Source organism: Panthera onca, chromosome F2 (genome assembly GCF_046562875.1).
Source record: "Panthera onca isolate mPanOnc1 chromosome F2, mPanOnc1 haplotype 2, whole genome shotgun sequence".
NCBI classification, from domain to species: domain Eukaryota; kingdom Metazoa; phylum Chordata; class Mammalia; order Carnivora; family Felidae; genus Panthera; species Panthera onca.
Window position 1 is genome coordinate 55,128,433 of NC_138356.1, and position 18,589 is coordinate 55,147,021.

General features: G+C 37.2%; 1 protein-coding gene across 2 annotated transcripts; it reads right to left on the reverse strand.

Moving 5' to 3' along the window:
- Window positions 1-56: 56 nt before the first annotated feature.
- LOC144615037 (uncharacterized) lies at window positions 57-1,446 on the reverse strand. 2 transcript variants are annotated; one of them, XM_078441463.2, is made up of 2 exons: window positions 673-1,446; window positions 57-278 (listed from the first exon to the last, which is right to left on the reverse strand). In XM_078441463.2, exons 1-2 carry the CDS (start codon window positions 1,078-1,080, stop codon window positions 237-239), a joined length of 450 nt encoding a protein of 149 aa, XP_078297589.2. In that variant the 5' UTR covers window positions 1,081-1,446; the 3' UTR covers window positions 57-236. The 2 variants fall into 2 exon arrangements, with proteins under 2 accessions (XP_078297589.2, XP_078297588.2); XM_078441462.2 differs by having other exon boundaries at window positions 57-281.
- Window positions 1,447-18,589: the final 17,143 nt, after the last annotated feature.

Genomic DNA, 18,589 nt, shown 5'->3' on the forward strand with positions numbered 1-18,589 from the left:
CAAGACTCACTCCAGCCCAGGAGACCGAGAGGAAAAGTTCAGAAAGCCGAGGAAGTGGTAACCGGGTCAGAGTCCTTTCCAACTTGAGGGTATATATTCCTCCGTCTCCTTTTACTGCGGCGGCTTCACAGGCCTCCCCGGGAGTAGCCGCTGGGGGTATGAGCACGTGGGGGAGGGGGCGCCGGGCGAGGGGGCCGCATCATCTGCTCCCATTCATTCTCATCCTAGTCTGATTGTCACTCGCGCTCCATTTTCTTCTCCCTCCGTCTGTTTCTGACCTGCTGGTTGAGAAATTGATGATGACTTTTAACTGAAGTCCCAGTGAGTCGCTAAGAACTAGGGGTCACCATTGCCTCGTATCGAGGCACTTTGCGCCCTTCGGTTTAGCCATTTCTGCCCGAAGAAGTTTCCCGGAGAGCGGGCGTTCTGGGCGCGTTCCCCGGCGCACAGCGGAGCTCTCATTTTAGGAGAAAGGGAAGGCAGAAAGACAAGGAATAGAACAGGCGTGGGCTGGGGCAGGAGTTTAGATAGTACCGACGGCTGGGTGAAGGGAGCAGCCGAGCGCCTTGCCCAGGTGAGACCAGAGGTGTACCCACTGGGCCCCTTGGAGTCGAGCCCCAGCCCACCTGTTGGACACGGGGTGGGGGCGGGGAGGAGGACAGGGTGACTCACCTTCCGCTCCTGGCACATCAGCGCAGCGCTCAGAGGCCGCGGCTGGTTAGGTAGCCTTCGGTAGATTCTCCCGGTGTACACGTGAGGTCTGACTTGACAGGTCCAGGAGAAAAACTGTGTTCGAGGCTGAGCTCTGCACTGGCGCTTGCTGCCTAGCCTCGCCTCATCTCCGCCGCCTCCGGCTCTGGCCCCTGGGCCGCCCCCGCCCGCGCTAGCGAGCCATTCGCGGTTTCCAGCACCAGCTGTGGGGAAAGCATGGAGCCGAGGGAGGTGAGACCGGAGGAGGAAGTGAAGCACTCCGTGACTCTGAATATCATCTTCATCCTGAAGACACCTCAAGGATTGCTGCTTGGATTCCCGTTTCCCTGATCTGTGTGCTCGCAAATGCTCAAGAGCAAAATTTTCCATGTCTGCTAAACTCAGGGTTAGGGAACTTATAGTAACTGCTTTGTGTAGCACGGTTCAAGGTTTTCTCATTTCCAGCCAGCAGATGAGAATCCTGCATTTTCCAAAAGCCTTTGCAAGTGAACCGCACATCTTTTTCTTCTTGTAAGTAGTTTTAGAAAGTATGTATAAAGAGATGAGCAGGCAGCTTGGCACAGTGGGGAGAACTTTCTCATAAGTGGACTTACTGGGCGCCTGGGTGGCTCAGTCTGTTAAGCATCTGACTCTTGATTTCAGCTCAGGTCACGATCTCCAGGTTCTTGGGTTTGAGCCCCACCTCAGTCTTTGCGCTGATGGCAGGGAGCCTACTTGGGATTCTGTCTCTCCTCTCTGCCCCTTACCTGCTTGTGCTCTATCTCAAAATAAATAAATAAATAAACTTAAAAAAAAAAAAAGATAAATGGACTTGAAACGTGGTTGTTTGGTTCTGGCTTTACCAAATGACTGCGGAACATCCAGCTGTCATTTAGTTCATGGACCTCCATGCCTTCCTCAGCAAACTTTCATGTTTCAATAAAAACACTAAGCATTTCCTGTGGGCTTTATGTCAGGAAATTTTGTAGGCTCTTTACTCATTCAGTACCTTATTTAGTCATAATAACAATACCCCTTTTACAGAAGGAGGAAACTGAGGCATACCCATTTTACAGAAGGAGGAAACAGGCAAAACAGAGAAATTAAGTGATTTACTTAGGGTCACACATCCAAACTCAAACTCAGGACTAGTTATAAGAGGCTGCCCTCATAAACACAATGCTTGGGACATCTCCTTTCTGGTGGCTTTCAAATAAATCAAAGTTGTGGTTGCTTTTATTTACTTTTTAATTTATTTTTGCAAATTTCTAATGTTAAATGATGTATTTTTCCTGATCTTTCAAAAAATGTTTATTGGGCATCCACTATACACCAGGCACTATTCTAGGTGCTTCAGATAGATCCATGAAGAAAACAGACAAGGTCCTTTTTCTTGTGGAACTAAAGTTTTTCCTGTGAGAATAAACAGCAACTTAAGTGAAAATTAAAAAAAAAATAGTATAGTATTTATAGGTTATGGTTCTCTGACAGCTCTTCATTTGGTTAACTTTAGCCTCTATAAGGAGCTCTTCCATTTAGAAAATATGGAGGGGGTAAAACCGGTCAATACTTTATCAATATGTTTAGGTACTGTGTCAATTTGTCTAAGGTAGCAGAACTTCTTTACACAGGAAGAAAAACTCCCTCAGCATCTCTATTACAGATTATTTGGGCATCGAAAAAATTCCACACTTCTGTTAAGCTTCATTCATACCTTAGTGTAAATAGCTTTCATCAGAAGATTAGTATTAAAGGTCTAACCTAATTTTACAGACTGTGGTAGGGAAGGAGGAAAGCTTTCAGAGGAGAATGACAGTTTTAGGTGAGAAGGGAGATCTTGGACAGGTAACAGAGGTTAACAAACTGTTACTGAGGCTTGCACTGCCACCAGAACCCTAGATTTCCGTTGTAGTTAGTGGTATCCTGTAGAAGGAATTAGAACAATAACCACCTTTTAAGTGTAAGGCCCACGCTAAGTATCTGAATTCTCAGAAATGGTCCTATGAAGTAAATACTGTCTTCCTTAGTTACAGATCTCAGCTCAAAGACTCACGTGTGCCAAGGAGCTTCCCAGTTATATAGTGAATATATATATGAAGGGATCAAAATTGGGGTCTTTCTCACTCCAGATTTCATCTCAAGTGCCAAGATGAGACGCTAAAATTTTCAACTGGGCTTTAATTGTGGTTAATACAATTTCCACTATATAAAATAATCATAACTAGAGAGACGATGACTAGTTAACTAGTAGCATATAAACACAAATGACCCATTTTAAAGTATAGAGTTCTCTTGGGTAATAAAATTTTCTGCCCTCTTCCCTGTCCTGTTCCCTATAATCTGTTGTCCCTCCTCCATTGATTCCCAGGTTTGAGTCTGAGAGCCCAATGAAAATGCACTGATAAATAAGGGCAGAAATAAGTCCATTCAAAGGATGTCCTTCCTGGTCTCTGATCTTGACCTGAGGTATACCCTAAAATATGTCAAGAAGTGAAAGGAGAATTGCTGATGAGTACTTGGGGGTGGTGAGGTCTTGCTTTCAATTTCCTTCCTACAAAGCCTGGGAGGAATGTGACTGTCACGTAGGAGGCAGCTCAGTACTGAGATGTGAAAACTCAACATTGTAATGACTTTGGGTATATTTTCTCTAGTTATCAGATGTTATATTCAGGTGATTTTCCATTGACAGTCTTGTTAGAAAATGCTCTACTGGTGTTTGGCTTTATCTATCAAGTCTTCTAAACATTGATTTGAATATTAAATCTCCAGGTACAACTAACTGCTTTTAGTTCTTCCAATTTTTGTGAATATTTCTAAATATATTAATGAACAGCATGCATTCTTAACAGTCCTGTTTTTATTTTATTTTATTTTATTTTATTTTATTTTATTTTATTTTATTTTATTTTTAATGTTTATTTGCGGGGAGACAGAGCATGAACAGGAGAGGGGCAGAGAGAGAGGGAGACAGAGAATCCCAAGCAGACTCCAGGCTCTGAGCTGTCAGCACAGAGCCCAACTCAGGGCTCAAACTCAGGAACTTTGAGATCATGACCTGAGCCGAAGTCAGCTCCTTAACCGACTGAGCCATCCAGGCGCCTCAACAGTCATGTCTTTAAATTGGATTAAAAGAAAAAAAAAATAGAAGGGTGCCTGGGTGGCTCAGTTGGTTAAGTGTCCAACTTCGGCTCAGGTCATGATCTCGAGGTTTTTGAGTTCGAGCCCCATGTCAGGCTCTGTGCTGACAGCTGGCTCAGAGCCTGGAGCCTGCCCTGGATTCTGTCTCCCTTTCTCTCTGCCCCTGTCCCGCTCACACTCTGTCTCTCTCAAAAATAAACAAACATTAAAAAAATTTTTGGTTTTAATTAAAAAAAAAAAAGGGGAAAAACAGCTGACTTTAAATGTCTGATTATTGATAACAATAGGGGCCCCTGGCTGGCTCAATTGGAAAAGCATGTGACTCTTGATCTTGGGGTTGTGAATTCAAGCCCCATGTTAGGGGTAGAGATTACTAAAATAAAAAAAAAAAAAAAAAAAAAAAAGAACTTTCAAAAACAGAAGAATTGATCATTGATAGCAATTAAGAAAAGTTAAAAGTCATTTGAACCACATTAAGAATTCCTATTATTAAAACTCTGGAACATTTCATTTAGGTTTTTGAAAAAATGAGAATGTATTTATATTAATATTATATTTGATTTCTGTAATCTACTTAAATAATGTACTGTGTTCTGTGAAATCATTAAGTCTCATCTTTGATAAGAATGTTTTGAAATGATTATATATATATGATAGTAAGTCATTGACAAAAATTTTAGAAAAATGTACATTCAATTCATTATTAATTTAAAACAAAAATACAATTTTACACTTATTCTTAATAATTAAATAGGGGAGATATAACAAGTGAATACTTTTGATAAAGAGTTTTTTAGAATTCAACTTGAGTAAATTCCATCTTTTCATTTTCAACTGCTTTAGTGTAGACTCATACCTTTACACTAAAATCCCTTTAATTTTTATCATTCATTAACAATGCAGACCATATTTCATGTGAGGCGTGCGTATCTATCTTTGACTCAGTACTTAATTTCTCAGGGACTGACAACGAGATAAGTTACTGGTAATGATGTTTCAAAATGCCTTTGTATATGGACAAAATGACATTGTCCTCTTCATTGCACTGGGACATGTTTAAAGGTAAAGGAAAATCTGACAAATTCTAGCTATTCATCTTCCATGAGTCTTCTAGGTGCTTGGAATAAATCCTCCCAACTGTATAACAGCCCACTCTAATGCAGAATTTAGCTTAATGTGGGCTTGTTCTGGATTCCTTCCAAAGGGAGGCAATTATCTTTGGAAGTACCCAAGAACTCATTTTTATAGCCTAGTCTGCTGCAGAGATCACTGAATGGGTTGATGATGGTGATGATGAGGATAACAATATGGTAATAATACCTGCCACGTTTACTTATTTAATTTCCGCTCTTTTATTAGCTGTGTGACATTAAGAGGGTTTCTTAATCCCTCTATATCTCCTTTTCCTCATCTGTAAAATAGGGGTCACAAAAGTACTTACCTTATGTTACTATTTTAAAATTAAATGAGATAATCCATGTAAATGTTTACTGCAGTGTTATTATTTCTGTTGTCACTATTATTATTATTATGTTTCAGAAAATTTTTCTGATCCCCCTTACTGAGCACTTACTATGTGACTGTATCACATAGGATGTCACTTATTGCCATGTTAAAAACTTACCTCATTTCATTTATAATGCTTATAACCCAACAAAGAGAGTAATATTATCATTATATCTTTGCAGATAGAAACCAGGATAACAGATTTTCAAGTGTCATGATAGTAGAAATAGACTTGAACACCTTTGTTGGACTGAAAGGCTTTGAAGGGCATTAACATGAAAATAATGCAGTGAGGAGAGATTACTGTTAGAAATGCTCTTCTCTTTAAAAACAGTTTTATACAGAAAATTTCTACCCTACACTTAAAATAATTGAGATGACTATATATTTTATAGGCCATGACCAACAACAATTGCATGTGATTTTCATTTTAAAAAATTGGTTCTTACTTATATCCATTGTAAAGAAGGTAGTTGATTGGATTGGTCATTAAATGATTCTCACTAGTCCACTGTGATATGCAAAAGACATAGTGGCATTTTTCCTGAGTTACTAAGAAACTGTGTAGAACCAGGCACTTATTGTTCACTGGATTAACTTCTATGATTACACTGAAATTAAATTTTTACAAACAAGATTTAGAAGCAGTGAAGCAAACTCAGGGTAAGTGCTTTGTTCATCCTGTCCTGTAAGCTGTTAAGTGAACCCTATATTGAATTTGAAAATTCCAATTAAATCCTTTTTACCCAGCTCTATCAAATGCCCTTATGTTGACAGAGATTGAGTCATACGGAACCATTAAAAATGCTTTTCGCCTAGTATATGTGATTTATTAATATTAGAAGTAAAACTGCATTTAGACTTACCCTTTTTCTATTTAGTGCTTTCTTCCATTATGAAGGAACTCAGTAAACTTGAATTCCATTCTGTAATTGGAAGAGAGGTAATCTTTACATTTCATATGTGTTATAAGGTTTTTTACATTGCATTTCCTTGGTTTTCCTGGAATCAACTCAAAACTGAAAAGTTTTTTGGGGTGCCTGAGTCACTCAGTTGATTGAGCATTGTGTTCTTGGTTTTGGCTCAGGTCATGATCTCACGGTTTGTGAGTTCAAGCCCCACATTGGGCTCCATGCTGACAGTGCTCAGCCTGCTTGGGATTCTCTCTCTCCCTCTCTCTCTGCCCCTCCCCCCACCTCTCTCTCTGACTCTTGCTTAAAAATACATAAATAAACTTAAAAAAAAAAGAAAAGTTTTTCAATCAGTAAATATTTATAGAAATGTATTTTGCAAGTTCCAGGGGGGGTGGTTGTATATACAAATAGAATATGCATTATATATCATATACATAAGTTATACCATATATGTGAATAGACACACAACATACACACACGTAAGAAACTAACAGTACAGTAAAGTTTACCCTGATTACTATGTCAGTGGGTCACATTGTTATTAGTCCATGCTAGAAAAGTAGTGAAAAATCAGAAGCAATATAAGGAAAATAGTAGAGAGAAGTAAGAAGAAAGACAATTTTTCTTTGCAAAATGGTTCTTAGTTACATAGTATAGTTCCTTTAAATAGCCTCCTCCTGTGTTTTAAACGTGGTCTAATTAAAGAAAAATATGAAGTAACTTTTTAGGACACATATACTGAACTCTGCCAACATAGTTTTATTAACTACATTGTAAACTTGATAGAATACCTATTATTCTCATCTCAGTCGGAGCACATAGAACATTAATTTAAATATTTTATATATTAAATCACTACACATAAATGGGAAAAATCTAATTCTGTATGAGTTCAAAATTATTGCTTTTTACATTTAACTGTATGTTTAACTTATACTTTTATCACTGGTTCAAAAGAATAGAAATTTGGGTTTACAGTCAGCACACATTAATTTGGTTAATTTGAAAAAAGAGCCTTGGATCAGTGCATGTGTTACAGAGAATATTTTCTCTATACAGTGTAATTAAATTGGTGGGAACTGAATATAAAAATTTGTCATTTTTTCAACATGAAAAACAGCAGTGAGCCATCTGGCTTCTCCTTCACACCATTGCATCTGATTGACAGCTCAGTTATAGACCCGGCCTCCCCATTCTCCCACAAACAGATTTCCCGGAAAACTAAACCAAATGGGAATCCAGAGGAAGTTAAAACATAGCAAATTTGTCCTGGCCTGATTTTTAAAAAAAATTCCAGAAGGTCAAATTAATCCATTTAGTAACTGGGAATGTTTCATTTTCATGGCAGCAGCGAGAAATATCCTATTCCATCCTGCTTATGCTATTTGAAATGGAAAAAAATAATCTCAATTATATTGTAAAAGAAGAGAAATAAAACAAATTGGGATTTTAAAACGACTTTATGAAATATCAACTTTGTAATAGATTCAAAACTGACACTGACTCTAGGCCACATATGTTTTACTTAATTAAGAATAGATAATTAAGGTAATTAAGAACAGATAATTACCGACCATACAGAAGTTTTGAGAATAGTAAGTTTTATGGATGCATATGTGTTTATATGTGTGTATAGAACAGGAATTTTAATTTGTTTTTTTTAATGAAAGCCAAAAATATGGAACTGTTTCCTCATTTAATATTGCTCAATAAGTAAGAAACTATCACAACTATTTTTCAGCAAAAATTTCAAAAAGACTCCATTCACAGTAAAGTTTTGTCTTGCTTCACTTTTATTCTGGTAATAGTATTACCAACTGGCAATAAAGGTCTTTGTAAAATATTTAGTGAATGACTAATTGTAAAATAAAAAGCAAGTTTGGATGTATTTGAACAGGTAGGAATAAGGCCACGGTAGAGGAGTGTGTGGCCTCTTTCAGTGTTAAGAACGTGGGCAAACCTTGCTGGCATTTGGAGCCATGTTCACGGGGGAAGTGGTGACGTACTTTCAACTCCTCTTTGAATGAGAATCTGTCCCTAGGGCAATGAGAGTAACAAAGTGAGTGAGCCTCTCTCCAGTGAATTGGTGGAGAACACTTTCTTATATAAGTACTGGATAAGGGATGCTGTTAAAATATTTGTTCTCAAGGTTGAGGGTTTTCCAATATGGCTATGATAGAAGGTGGCTGGCCCATTTCTCAAGGTAGTTTCAGGACCCTTTTACACTCTTAAAAATTATTGAAGACCTCAAACTTTTGCTGATGTGGGTTAAATTTATTGATATTTATCACATTAAAAGTTAAAACAAAAAATTTAGAAGTACTTATTAAATCATTAAAAAAAAGTAACAAGCACAACACTTGTTAACAAAATAAATACTCTTAAGAAAAATGTTTTCCAAAACAATATACTTAGTGAGAATAATGACATTGTTTTACAATTTTTCATATCTCCCTGATAGCTGGCTTAATAGAAGACAGCTGTATTTTCATATCTGCTTTTGCATTCAAACTGTTGAAGTTTGATATATTTCTTGAAGTTTATAAAGAAAATTCAGTGTCAGGTACTTGGAAAAAAGAGGTGCATTTTAACAGCTTTTGGATATACTGTTATATATGCTTCTGTGCTATACTAGAACATGACAGGCTAGTTCCAAAGGGGAATCTGAACTGTATCAGTGAGTTTTCATATTCAGTTATATTAAAATCCATCGGCCTGTCTTCCCTTGGAAATTGCATGATTTTGTTATGTCATTGCATTATTCTTTTGGAAAATGTTGGTTTCTCCAAAAAGTGACACATTTAATTAAACAGCACCAAAAATCCCTTTTGTTAATATCACCAGCAATTTCATCAGAGAAGTTTTTAAGCATTGGGAAGCTATCAAACTCATGGCAGTAGAAAAAGCTTTGCAAAATTCTAACTTTCACTTGGAAGATCAAAATTTGTTATCGGCAACAAATACAGTCTGCTTCCTTGACAGTAACAGGATCCACTCATTCATTTTAAAGAAATTACTCATAAATATCTGAATAGTTTGTCTCTCAGTCCATGTTTTCAAGTGAAAATGGTGCTCTGTGGGAAAAAAGCTAGTTCAGCTTGTAATTCAGAATAATTACACAAAAGCTTTTCCTTGAGACAACCACGGATGTCACAGAGAGCTCCAGTACACTTCCCATTTAGTTAAATAAAACATTTAAAAAGGACATGTACGCAGGTGATAAAATTTGACAAAATTCGTATTTTAGTCAAGTAAGTAACTTTTATTATTATCCATCAAGGATATTGTTAGCTGGCTTTTTTTTTTTTTACCCCTTTAAACATATGAAGAATATGATGACAGCTGTACAGATTGGTGTCACTGCTTTGAGGTGTGCTAACACCCAAGCACTTTTACCCACCATTGCTCTGACACTATTAGTGCAAATCTAGATGCAGTGGAAGACACAAATAACTCCTTGGTATTCTGGAAATAATATTTTAAATCAAGGACTCCTAAAAGGTCTCATAAAATCTCAGGGGTTTATAGACCACATTTTGAAAACTATTGTTGTAAGAAATATATGTATTTTGACAACTTAAACACACAATTTATGTGTTTAATTTGGAATTACACAAAGATGTATAGGACTTTTATATTTTGTTTTGCAAGGTTTCATCAAAAAAAATTCCTGTACCTAATGTATGCTGTGAAGGTAAGCACACACATACCCTAAACATAAATTTTACACACACACACACACACACACACACACACAGAAATGTGATCATATGAATGTATGCATATTTTCAGATATGCAGAAAAAAATGTAATTAATCTCAGCTCCAATTATAGAATATAATATAAAGTTAAGCTTTTCTTTTTAGTTTAATCACATAAATTTCATATAATGCCATAATTTAAAAAACTTTACGGTAATAGATAGTCTTTTTGTGTAAAAGTGCCCAGTCTCAGATTTTTGGCCTCCTTTATGCCTCACTCTAGAGGGGCAAGGTATGGCCCAGAAAGATGAGATTCTCCTGTATAGTTTAAGTGAAACCAATTGGATCATCACTGGGTAGGAGGCGGGCTTCCTGGACTATTGTTATATATGAGTGCAAACTGCCAGAAGCCAACGTTGGGCCATTTGCTTCTTCTGGTCTGTAAGTTCCTCTCCTTTGTCCCTTTTCCCCTTTGCTCCGGTTATAAATGGTTAATCAGTTCCCTCCAGTATCTCATCTCTATCTCTCCCCAGCAGTGCATGGAACCACTTCTGGTTTCTGTCTATAATCTTCTACTATTACTTCCAAATAATCACATCTGCCCCAAGTTAGAAGTGATTGGGTTTGGGGCACCTCCTAGAACTTGCAGCTTCTCAGGACACCTGGGTGGCTCAGTCAGTTAAGCGTTGGACTTCAGCTCAGGTCATGATCTCGCAGTTTGTGAGTTTGAGCCCCGTTGGGCTCTGTGCTGACAGCTCAGAGCCTGGAACCTGCTTCAGAATCTGTGTCTCCCTCTCTCTCTGTCCCTCCCCTGCTCACTCTCTGTCTCTCAATAATAAATAAACATTAAAAAAAAATTAAAAAAAAAGAGAACTTGCAGCTTCTCACTAAAATGGAAAGCACATGTTCCTGGGCTTTCTCATACCTCCTAGAAGCTTCTAAATTCCTTTCCTGGACCTGCAGGGGTTTGTCATCAATATGTGTTTGTGTTCATGAGGGATACAGGAACCCTAAAGCTGATCTTCTTCATGCCCTATCTTTCTCTCTCCCCTTTTTCTTTATAATTCATGTTTTCCCCCTCATGTCTCAGTCATTGGTTCTCAGGGTTCGCATGTTCTCCTTAAAGAGACACTTGGAAATGTGGTCAGGGGGGTGTGGATGGGGTGGCTTGTTTTTACCTGTCACAAAGGTTGGAGAATATGATTGACAATTAACTACGTAGGAGCCAGACATGCTAAATATACTTTAATGTATGAGCAATAAAGAACTGTTATTCCAGAAATGCTAGTAATGCTGTCATGAGAAACAATGCTCTAGATACAACTTTCTCAGAACCTGGGGAAGGAGGTTTCACAGCCTAACGATGGTCTTTAATAACAGACGCAACAAAACTTATCTAAGTCTTCCCACGATCCTCCAGATGGATGCCTTGAGCTGACTGCACAAAGTGTCATGGACCAGAAATACAAAAAAAAAATACTATTATCATCAAATGAAATATGTACATATATTTGAATTTGTGATCATTTTTTTGCTACCATGGCATAGGGATGACACATTAAACAGAATAACTAAATATATAAATATATGTGCATTTATTTAAAATGTACAGCAAAATAACATTGCTTTCTTGTCATAACTGTAAAGTTGGTAGGTCCTTATGGATAGATGTTGGCACACATCACAAAAACAGCCTGTCATGTATGCTCCACAACTGAACTGGCAAGGTTTCCAGAAGAATCCATAAAAAAGCTGAAATTACTTTCTTTAATACCTTTGGTTAGCCTTCTCAGGGACAGAATGCCCAAAATGATTTCCTTGCTAGCTTCCAGAGAATCATTTTACTTCCAAAGTTGCAAACGAGAGTTGCTGTTTCCAGAATGTCTTTGCAGTGCTTTGCTATTCACTTCTCTACACTTCAATCTGTTTTTCCCTTTAATAACTCAGTTTATTAGCTGACTCCCTCACATGAGAGAAAACAGTTTTCATGTAGAAATAAAGAAATGGACTGCAAATAATTAACTAAATATCCTGTAGGTATTTTTCATACAATAATTAACTAAATATCCTTTAGATATTTTTGATACTGTTCACTCAGAATATTCTAAACCTTGGTCTTTGTTTAATAAAGTACATAGTATATGTATAATAATCATACAAAATTCCTAGAGATCCATTGGCCAAACATTGAATTTGGGCATCAGAATTCTCAACCACTTACGTAATTATGATTCTTTAAGTCAACGCACAAAATTAACATATTCAGATTGAATATTTTTTGTTTGGATGTGATATATTTGCAAAAGTAATCCTTCTCTTAACACTGTCTTACAGTTTCCATTTATTTAATTTTGCCATTTTTTTCCTCCAAATACATTCATTAATGGGCATATGTTACACCTGATGAGAGCAACACATTTGAATTGATTTTTTTTTCAAAGAGAACATTAAAGGACTTGCATGACAGATATTTCTTGAGTTGTGAATTAATTTGGAGTGATTCAGAGTCAGTGGAAGTTTTGGAGATGTTTTAATTTAGAAAGATGACAATATGTGAGTTAGCACACACGCTACAAAATCCATAACCATGTCCAATATGTTGTGTATCTTCTCTATCTTTTATAGAGTGTCAAATTGAAAATAAAATAATCTTTGACAGAGATTGACTTATTTTTGAATATTTTAAGAGATAGAAATATTTTTTTGAGTTAACTGTATATATTTAATTTTCATTATTCACAATTTTGGTGACTACTGGTGTTCATTTGCCTTCACTTAAGAAAATTTTTTTTCATGTTTATTTATTTTTGAGAGAAAAACAGAGCATGAGCAGGGGAGGGCCGGAGAGAGAGAGGGAGACCCAGAATCTGAAGCAGGCTCCAGACTCTGAGCTGAGCTGTCAGCACAGAGCCCAATGCGGGGCTTGAACTCATGAGCGGTGAGATCAGGACCTGAGCTGAAGATGGATGTTTAACTGACCGAGCCACCCAGGTGCCCTGTTTGCCTTCACTTTAATAGTGATTTAGGAAAGATTGAATGGAGGTGCATATTTGTGGTTCAAAGACAACCATTTAGAATTGTTGGTTTTAGTGTAGTCTGAAATTAGAACATGCAGTTAAAAGTTTTCATTGGGGAGACAGAACTGGAAACTCATGTTTTTGTTGTTCTTAGTGATTTTGTTCTCTAGCATTTGTCCAGAAATCTGCACTGAGACACAGCTTAGATAGTTGAATCAGAAAAGTCTTTAAAAACTCACCAAAAGGAGGGCAATGATTATCTAGAAAAGCTTTTGTGTATTCACTAGAGGACCACATGCAAACCAAATGGGCAGCTGAAATGGTTAAAAGGTGGAATCTTTAATGGGATGGCATGATTACGTGACCAAGAAAGTGCATTTGCAGAGAGTTCATCTGAGTATCTGTGTATGAAACAGATGGAATAGGAGCATTTTCCCTAAGACAAGTAAAGACAAAGAGGCAGAACAATGAGCTCTGGCAGTTGGGACTTTTACCTTTCTTTGGTGGTGAATGCTTGATGGGTCTATGGGCATTGGAATATTTGAGGATTAAGTGGGATCACATGTAAAATATTTTGAAAGTCATAGAGTTTATTATTATTTTTTCTTTTCTAGGCATAAAACACAAAGGTATTACTAATATTTAGTGACTGCGATTTATAAGTTTAACTAAAAAAATAAATAAAGTAGTAAATTCTCAATAGTTATTTCTCCCTGAGGCACATTATACATACAAAAGGCAGTTGTTTTTCTCACGATTTCAGTCACTATTACAGAATCTGTCTTCCTTTAAAAATCAATTCTTAGACACAAGAAGAGCCAGTTGGTTTCTGATTACTGCACACCTGGCATGCTCAACTGCTTGTTACATCTGAGCATCCAGGGGATCTTATTTATTGCTTGAAACTGTGCCTCAGCACACCCTGAACAGTATTTGTTCTTTTTTTCTTGCTTTGTCCTTTGATGGCTTTGCTTAGCTCACCATAGATCTTAAGTGTCTGGGTATCCCTACCTCACCCATCCTTCCCGCATTTTTATTTTTTATTTACTCATGTTTTAAATGCTTATTTATTTTTGAGAAAGAGCGAGAGGTGCAGAGAGAGAGGGAGACAGAGGATCTGAAGTGGGTTCTGCCCTGACAGCAGAGAGCCCAATGTGGGGCTCCAACTCATGAACTTCAAGATCATGACCTGAGCTGAAGTCAGACGCTTAACCAAATGAGCCACCCAGGCGCCCCATCCTTCCTATATTTTTAACCTAGTGGAGTTTGAAGTTAAAACAGGGCCACCTAACATCCAATTTTAGAAACAGGCCATTTAATATTGATGAATCTGTGGAGTGTGTTTGCAAGGACAATCCTTCCTACTTGTTTTTGATGGTCACAGGTGTAAATGGATGTAGTTACAGATGAGCCATTCCTCTTAACATTTCTTCTGGAAACCTTTCAGATTGTATATATATATATATACATATATATATATGTATGTATATATATATATATATATATATATATATACAAACACACACACACAAAATATATAAATACATTATATATATTATATATACAAAATATAAATATATACAAAATATAAATATATTATATATATTTATATTTTGTATATATTTGTGTATATTTTATATATACATATATATACTCTTTTATCAAATGTGTTGGCATTGAAAAAAATTAAAGAGTTTTGTTTCCTCTCCAAAATGTTTTTCAAATCCATACACTCCTCTACTCCCTCACTATTATTCTAATCTGAGCTATCAACTCTTGGTATCCATTAAATAATTTCTTCCTTCCACTCTTGACTTTTACCAAATTCCAATAGGTTGCATCATGGCATTAAAAAAATTCAAATCATATAATGCTGGTTCCTTGATTAAAAGCCTTCAGTCCCTTTTCATCACACATAGAATGAAGTTTAAATTCCCTTCCATGGCTTTTAAGGCTTCTGGCCTCTCCAACTACTCATTTGTAACCACATAGACTGGACATTTTGATCTTTGGCTGCTGGTTTCCTATTTCTTATATAACATTAGCTACAAAATGGGGGAAGAAACAGTATTTTTAAAGTTTATTTACTTATTTTGAGAGAGAGAGAGAGAGAGAGAGAGAGAGAGAGAGAGAGAACGCACACGTGCATGAACGGGGGAGGGGCAGAGCAAGAGAGGGAAAGAAAGAATCCCAATTCACAACAAGGGGCTCAATCCCACAACTGTGGGATCACCACCTAAGCTGAAAACAAGAGTCAAGAGCCCAACCAGTTGAGCCACCTAGGCACCAGAAGAAAAGGATATTTTTAATACCTGATACCTTCTCTTCTCTCTCCAGTACAGCTATATAAGCTTCGGAAGTGTAGTAGTCTTGTCTGTACTGCTCACCACTGTATTCTCAGGCCCAATATAGGCCCTGTCACATAACTGGCACTAATAAATACAGATTTTGCAGACAATGATTTACTGGAAACTGGAATATGCTACTGTGCAATGTGGCAGTTGTCAAAACTCAGGTTTAGAAACATTTGTCCATATACACAAATATGCCATTTCTGGAGCCAGAGCTAAGGACATTGCCTCTTTATAGACAGGCTGGCTTGAGGACTTGTTTATTGGTCTCTTCTAGAACATTGCAAAGATACGTCACCTCTTCTTAGCAGGGCTTCTTTTCTCCTGGTTTAAGTGATCTCCAGGAGCCTTTATTTTTTAAAGTTTATTATTTTAAGAGAGAGATAGAGTGCAAGCAGGGGAGGGGCAGAGAAAGAGATTCAGAGAGAGAGAGAGAGAGAGACAGAGCGACAGAGAGACAGAGAGAGAATACCAAGCATGCTCCACATTGTCAGTGTAGAGTCCAAGTTGGCGCTCGAACTCACGAACTGCCAGATCATAATGTGACCTGAATTCAAAAGTCAGGCGCTTAACCTACTGAGCCATCCAGGAGCCCCTGGGAACCTTTAAATATAGGATTGCTCATCAATTATAACAGTGTATGCTCCAGCTCAGTGCTCTTGAATGAATTTAAATGCTTAGCAATGCTGAGAAAAATATTTATGGACATTTGCCTGAAAAATATCCAGTCCATTATTCTAGATAGTCTACATTTTATAGATTGATTTTGTCAGACCATTATCAAGATATTCATTGGGATCATGCCAAATTGGTCTAGTGTAGAATTTTTTTTTAACTGAGTTATATCATGGTGTATATTCTCTGATCTATACTGATGGACCTTATAAGAAAGAGCTTTAAAACAGCTCATGTCTGATTTTTCTGTAAATATGTTATTGAGGATGATATCTATTCCATTACATGGTATACTCTCTAGGACGATCTCTACTATGAAATTATTTTCTTTCTCAGATAGAAGAATAATTATTTTCAATAGATTTGTGTTGCTTATGGACATTGAAATTTAGAGGATTTATTCACATATATATTTTAAAAGCATTACAATTAATGTTTATCACATGTTTACTATAAGCTAGGTATCATATAAAAATACTTTATGTGGGTTATCCCATTTCATTCTCATAATAACCCTACTACATAGGTATTGTTATTACTCTTATTTTACAGATAAAGAAACTGAGGTGCAGAGAGGGTAAATAATTGTCCACAGTTATTAGAACTGGGACATATTAGAACTGGGAAATATTGGAACCAAATTGTGAACATAGCCTAACTTATGTAGGCTGTCTTTCACATAGATCTAGCTTATATTTCTGAAGTTTATTTTTCTTTTGTTTCATTTTTTTATCTGCTTAAACGATCTTAAATTATTGTGGGAAAATGTGGAGTATAATAAAGTGAAAAATATACCAAGCTGCTTTTCCTTATGAGCATTATCTCTTATCACAAATCTGAAATAAATGAATAGGTAGGAAATCAAGTAGACAATGTTAAAAACTGCATCTTTATTACAGGAAGCTGTTTATTAACTATTATTCTTTTCTAAGTGCATATTTCAACTTTGTGTTGTAAATTAACCTCTCTTTTTCTTGGGTCATTTTCTCAAATTACACCCATGGGAGATTAAATTCTCTTTTTCTTGGGTTATTTTCTCAAACTACAGTAACTTGTTATGTTACTGAAGATTAGCTGTGCCTATAGTATTATGTTCAGTCAATTATGATGAATTCTCTGCCTAAAGTTTCATCCTTTGACAGTTTCCCACACATTCTCCACTTAGCAGTCAGAGAGGTCTTTCTAAATGTTGGTACATTTGCTTATGTCATTCTCCTGCTTAAAACCCATCAAGGGCTCTTGATTCCTCTCAGGACACTTTCTCAGTTCCTTATCATGGCTCACAGAGTGTTTAAGGATCCAGGGTTCACTTTAGTTTTGTCCCTCCCACATTTTCTGTAGCCATCCTAACTTAGTTCTAGTTTTGAGAGGGAGTCCTTCTCTCTCTACATCTAGGCCTTCACACTCTATGTAGAACAACTTCCTGCTTCTATTTTCATGTGCCTGGCTGTAAAGTGTCTGTTAGTTTTCAGCCTAGGTATTTCCTCTGTTCAATGTAGGCTCCTCCTTTACTGCTCCATGGCCCTCGGGTTTATCCTACCAGAGCTGTGCTGATTTATCCATTTGTCCTTTTCAACGGGAAACCAAATTCCATTAAAAAAATTTTTTTTTTAATGTTTATCTATTTTGAGAGAGAGACAGAGACAGAGAGAGAGGCCGAGAGAGAGGGAAACAGAACCCTAAGCAGGCTCCAGCTCTGAGCTGTCAGCATAGAGCCTGCAAAATCCTCTTTAAAAGAGGAGTGTTTCTGGGCGCCTGGGTGGCTCAGTTGGTTAAGCGACCTTCAGCTCAGGTCACGATCTCGTGGTTCCTGAGTTGGAGCCCTGCCTTGGGCTCTGTGCTGACAGCTCAGAGCCTGGAGCCTGCTTCAGATTCTGTGTCTCCCTCTCTCTCTGCCCCTCCCCCGCTCACATTCTGTCTCTCCTTCAAAAGTAAATAAACATTAAAAAAAGTTTAAAAAAAAAAAAAAAGAGGAGTGTTTCTAGTTCACTATCTTGTTCTTTGCCTCTACTGTAGAGATCAGCATTTAATAAGCCCACAGTATTTTTCTTTTCAAAAATCGAATGTCTTTTATAGGTATTATATATGTATTTATTTATATTCTCCTTAAATATATCACGTTATTGATATAGGTCCCACCCAACTGTTCTGTCTCAACCTGAGTTTGAATTCCAATTTCCCTACTTACCAGTTGTGTGGCTTTGGGTACATTAAACAAAGTTTTAGTGTCTTCATTTTAAAATCTAGTGGCATGGAGTGCCTGGGTAGTTCAGTCAGTTAAGTGTTAGACTCTTGATCTCAACTCAGGTCATGATCTGGCAGTTTGTGGGATTGAGCCCCACGTTGGGCTCTATGCTGACAGCGTGGAGCCTGCTTGGGATTCTATCTCTCCCTCTCTCTCTGCCCCTTCCTTGCTTTTATACGCACATGTTCTCTCTCTCTCTCTCTCAAAATAAATAAATAAACTTTAAAAAAATAAAATAGGGGAGCCTGTGTGGCTCCCTCAGTCAAGTGTCCAACACTTGATTTAGGCTTAGGTCATGATCGTTCAGTTTGTGAGCTTGAGCCCCATATCGGACTCTGTGCTGACAGTTCAG